Here is a 2,500-nt window from a genome sequence, read left to right on the forward strand (position 1 = left end):
GTCGAGGAGAAAATGACATCAAACACGCACTAGTTTAAGAATGCAATGCGTGTGTACGCGGCCTAATTAATATGCAGCAAGGGAGTTTCAGGCTTTCAGACTTTTCAACCCGTGTTTTGCATATATAATAAATTGCGTTTACACGCTGATATTTTAAGCTAGTGAGTAAATGACGTCATTTTCTCTAGATCCAACCCTCTGAGGTCCAATCGACCAGTTTTGAACGTGAGTAATGGCGGACCATGAAATCCAAAACTTACACTCAAAATAAACAGCCTTTGGATAAAACTCAAAGCTCACAATTTTGCCAGTTAGGTGTTAAGCGAACACGCTTTCAAAATCTGAAGAAAAAAAGGAAATGATTTTTTGATCATAGTACCACTTTAAGCCTTTGTCGAAAGAGCCACAGCCAAAGAAGCTGTGTTGTATAAATTACTCTACTATTGAGAACTTATAAACTTGATTCAACAAAAAATTAACATTTAACTAGTCAACCCAATGTAAATAATGTCCAAGTATGAGCTTTCCTCATCATCGTTAAATGCAACATTTGGAGGTTGTTGGGAGATTTTTTGTTCAGGGAGAATTAAAAATTCATAACATGACTGGTGTATTTTTTTTTCCTTTTTTTTCTTGCACATTACCATAGTCCAGAGACTTAATTGTTGATGTGACTGATGCCCATTGTATAGCTGCAGCCATTAAGTACTTTGAACTTCAAAGTCCAGATGATGTCCCAAAGCAGAATTTACCACCACCCCAGAATGCAAATGCCAAAGTGAAAGAAGAATGGGTGTACCAGAGTGCTATGGCCATCTTGGACAGCTACGTAATGGCAGACATTGGTAAAGTTCACAGCAGTGTGGAAGGTAAAATTTTAAAGAAGGAGATTTGTATACAAATTATGAATAAATCATCCATGATTATGTAAAACAGAATGACCTGGGATGAGCTATTGTCATTACCAATAATGATTTAATAGCTTTTACTTTTAACATATTAATATTTTCGTAATGATGTGATTTACTTGAGACAAGAAAGTTTAAATAACATTGCATGCACAAAATTATCCTGGTCATTATGCCATAAATTTCATAAACATGTTTTAAAATGCATTAAAAAGCAAAATGTCCATGTAAAATTGTACAATGTAAGTCCATTTGTTTCTTCAGCAAGTTACAATGATCAAAACCCTAGAAGAAGACAGTCAAGACAACAAACCACAGATGATGATTCTGGTGACAATGCTTCTTCTGGTAAGCAAACACTTATCAGTCTGTACGCAAACCATAAATTAATGAATTGATCATTTTACCTCTAATCTATTCAGTATAATCAGAAACCCATAAGAGTTGAAACATGTAACGGCCCCTTGTGAGCTGGGAAACAAGCTTCTGAATATGCGACTTGCTAAGTACCATATTTGGAACAACAAGAGCGAGGGGTTTCCAAATATGGTACTTAGCACTGAAACATTCAACCAATCAGTTCGCACTGAATATTCGGAAGCTGTGAACGCGCGTTACACGTTTCAACCCTTATGGGTTTCTGGTATAATAAAATGATCCAAAGGGTGCAGCCTTTGACAAAATCTTGAAATGTAGTATTGAAAATAATTTTTAATTGAACAAATCACTGCGACTAACTAAACTCAGTTTAAATTGCCTGTAGGGGTTCAGCCAAACAGTACCTTTCTGCCTTGGCTGTCGTCAGCGGGCCAGACAGATGAGGCAGGACCTGCAACAAGCTCAGAGGATGACACCTCAGAAGAAATGGAGGATTATGTGCAGAATTATGCATGCTCACTAATGTTTTTCGGCATGCTTATCAAATATTACGAAGATGCCATAAAGGAGGGTGATGCCAATCGTGAAGAAAAGTTTTGGAAAATAGGCATGCTTATTTTCAAAGCGAGGGTCAACAGGCAATCCAACAGAGTTAAGTATGCCTTTGAGTCATTCAAGTACCTGGCACTAGTCAAGGCAGTCTTGCCTCCACAACTGGCTTTGAAGTTGAAATGGGGACGATTTGTAAATTCAAAGGGAGGAGCAAATAACATGGAGTGCGACCGGCGGCTGGAGAGTGAAGTGCGTAGTGTTAAAGATAAAATGGATGCAATGGGTAAAAATCTGACCCCAGTAAGTGCTCAGCGTATTGCACGTTCATCCAACAACACAACTGCAATGCTGAAACACTTTGATCAGCATTGCGAGGTTCACCCTCAAGTGTTAAGCCACAGTAAAATGAGCCGAGAATTGGATCTTCAGCAGAAAACTATACTTTGCTCTGCAGAAATGCCATTTTCTTTCAGGTCCTGAATTATGAGCTGGAAACAATTTGTGAATGCCATCTCCATCTTTTCATAGTCATTGTCTTGGTACTTTTCAAGTTTTGAAACAGAATAAAAAATATTCATTCTGTTGTTTGAGCCTTTTACCGGGGTAAAATCATCCATTGAAAGTTTTTTAACTATATATGCCAGGCTTGTTTCAGTTATAGT

General features: G+C 37.7%; 1 protein-coding gene across 1 annotated transcript in view; it reads left to right on the plus strand.

Moving 5' to 3' along the window:
- LOC138041742 (uncharacterized) overlaps window positions 1-2,318 on the plus strand; it is a 5,350-nt gene extending 3,032 nt beyond the window's left edge. The window contains exons 5-7 of the mRNA XM_068887468.1: window positions 650-869; window positions 1,173-1,256; window positions 1,672-2,318. Coding sequence (XP_068743569.1) covers window positions 650-869; window positions 1,173-1,256; window positions 1,672-2,318 — 951 coding nt within the window. The remainder of the gene's footprint in view (window positions 1-649; window positions 870-1,172; window positions 1,257-1,671) is intronic.
- Window positions 2,319-2,500: the final 182 nt, after the last annotated feature.

Source organism: Montipora capricornis, chromosome 3 (assembly GCF_036669925.1).
Source record: "Montipora capricornis isolate CH-2021 chromosome 3, ASM3666992v2, whole genome shotgun sequence".
NCBI classification, from domain to species: Eukaryota; Metazoa; Cnidaria; class Anthozoa; order Scleractinia; family Acroporidae; genus Montipora; species Montipora capricornis.